The sequence below is a fragment of the Nanorana parkeri genome, unplaced genomic scaffold (genome assembly GCF_000935625.1).
Source record: "Nanorana parkeri isolate BGI_ZX_2015 unplaced genomic scaffold, ASM93562v1 scaffold2123, whole genome shotgun sequence".
Lineage (NCBI taxonomy): Eukaryota > Metazoa > Chordata > Amphibia > Anura > Dicroglossidae > Nanorana > Nanorana parkeri.
This window is the reverse complement of record NW_017308391.1, coordinates 125,400-127,691: the sequence shown is the minus strand read 5'-3', so window position 1 is coordinate 127,691 and position 2,292 is coordinate 125,400. Positions and strand designations below refer to the sequence as shown.

General features: G+C 50.5%; 1 protein-coding gene across 1 annotated transcript in view; it reads right to left on the bottom strand.

Moving 5' to 3' along the window:
• Positions 1–2,292, bottom strand: part of LOC108800761 (kalirin-like) — a 168,658-nt gene that overhangs the window by 63,984 nt on the left and 102,382 nt on the right. The window contains exons 9-11 of the mRNA XM_018572755.1: positions 2,004–2,234; positions 1,532–1,670; positions 983–1,185 (exon numbers count right to left, since the gene is read on the bottom strand). Of these exons, the coding sequence (XP_018428257.1) occupies positions 983–1,185; positions 1,532–1,670; positions 2,004–2,234 (573 nt within the window). The remainder of the gene's footprint in view (positions 1–982; positions 1,186–1,531; positions 1,671–2,003; positions 2,235–2,292) is intronic.

Genomic DNA, 2,292 nt, shown 5'->3' with positions numbered 1-2,292 from the left:
TGCACCCAGAACAGTAAATTAGGGGAAATCATTCAATGGGACACCTGTTCTAAAAATGGGGATTTCCCTCCTTTTGAAAACATTTCCTCTCAGTTCCTGTTGTGTCCACAGGACAGGAAATGAAGGGAAATCTCTTGAGTGGGATACAAAAGGCAGAAAAAAAACTTTGACTTTGGATAGAAAAGGGAACGCTATGAGCCCCCCAATATCGGGCCCCCAAGGGGGTGAGCAGGAGCCTCTATGTATCTGTATTTTACCCATTACACCGAGGGGGTCACACTAATATAACTAGTTTTTTTGTCATTTCGGATAGAACAGGAAATGGATAAATCTCCCGTCAATAATGTTTTTTTTGCTTATTTTCTTTATTGCTTTGTGGAGCTTTTTCCTTCACTTCCTGTTGCAAGGTGCAACAGGAAGTGAGAAGAGATCTCTCTCTCTTCCAAAGTGAGGGAAACCCCTCAGACAGTTGTCAGCAGAACATGCGTCCCCATTCGAAGGTCTCGCCTCTGTCCTGCTGTGGTGACAACTCAAGTTTGTCTGGGTCTCGGTGACACCAGAACGAATAGAAAAGATGAATCTCCCTCACGGGGGACACAGTCCTAACCCCTCGCCACTCCATCCAAACTAAACAAAATTGGCTTTAGACAAGCAAAGCAGGGGAAGGAATATCCCGGCACGGCTACAATATCCTTTCTTTATATTTTCTTTTGTTCCCGATTTACAAATCCAAACGAATCCAATTGTGTAGTCAGATGGGGAACTCCTATTCCTATTGGTACACAGCAGCCTTGAAGTCAGGAGGGAGGGGGAGGGGGGGCAAAGCAGACATGTCCGGCTTACATGAATAATATAGTACACGGTACAGATTGGTGGTAAATGATCTTTATACATTGTATACACTGACCTGAGGACGTGACGTTGGCAGCACAGATGGCGAGGGGTCCCAGCCGTCTCTATGAACATGAACGGGGTCACTCACCTCGGTGTACGCCTGTGTCACCTCCTCGTACAGTGACTGGTGATGATGGATGGCCATTTCCAGCGCTTGCATCTCCGAGGGCAGACCGCCGTCATTACACATCTTACACCACGTGTCCACGCCGGAGAGGAACTGCAACGACATCCGAGCAGCAGAGAGACATTGAATGAGAAGACGTTCTATATTCCTGGACATTGTATCCCCTCGTATCACAACAATGTATCAAACGGGGACACCGACGAGGACACGATTGGCTGTTCCTGCGTCCAATGCTCGCCTACGCATCAGGTGTCTTCACATGGACTGTTCATTAAAGTGGGGTGACCACAGAGGTACAAGGCGATCTATAGGGAGGTCTCCTCATATGAATTAGGATATTCGGGGTGACCACAGAGGTACAAGGCGATCTATAGGGAGGTCTCCTCATATGAATTAGTATCGATGTTTCTTTTTATATATAATTGTAATATTTGTGAAGCGTTTTGTCATCTATGGTATTGATAAGTGAGGAGAAGTCCTGCACGGAATCTGAATGTCGGGGTAACTGACAATCATGCTGGCACTTGTAGTTCTCCCTCATCTGGAGAGCTACAGACCACCAGACGCTCCTTTGTGAGTCGCCGTCTCTCGAGGCTCCAGCCGCCGGCTCCGTATCGGCACTACAGAGCGCCGCTGCCATTGCCGCAGCCTAGATACATCAATCTGATCCTGGCAGAGAGGACTCGGCGGGACGCGGCGGATCGATACGCCGCGGACGGCTTACAAATCCAGGAAAAAGGACTTTTTCTTCTACTAGAACCTTTCATCTAAATCAGTGTCGCCGTCCGCTCGCTGTTAAAGGGGAAGGCGCGATCTGTAAAGGAAACGGTCCATTCCGTATTCTAGACCCGCGTCCGTATACAATGTATACACCCAGAAGGCTGAACACGGCGGAATATCGGCTTTGCCGAGCGGTGGATCGCCGGGCTCGGCTTCCCCCCGGGCGGAAGTTCAGAGAACACAATCAGCTTCATAACATCACCTGCTGCACGTCCTGCTGGAAGACGCAGAGCTGGAGCCGCTGGTGGAGCCGGACTTTGCGGTGCTGCCATATACTTTCCAGGCGGCGCTGGTGATGTAAGACTTCGTGGACCACATCCAGGACTTGGTGGACAGCCTTGGAGTAGTTGGCAGTGGCTGTGAGGGACTCCGCGTTGCCCGGACTGAGCGGACGCTGCAATACGTCCAGCAGAGCCTTCCCGTCCTGACTGACCTGTGGGGAGAACGAGAGCCGTGACTACACGCATACAGCGGGGGGGGGGGGGTGGGCC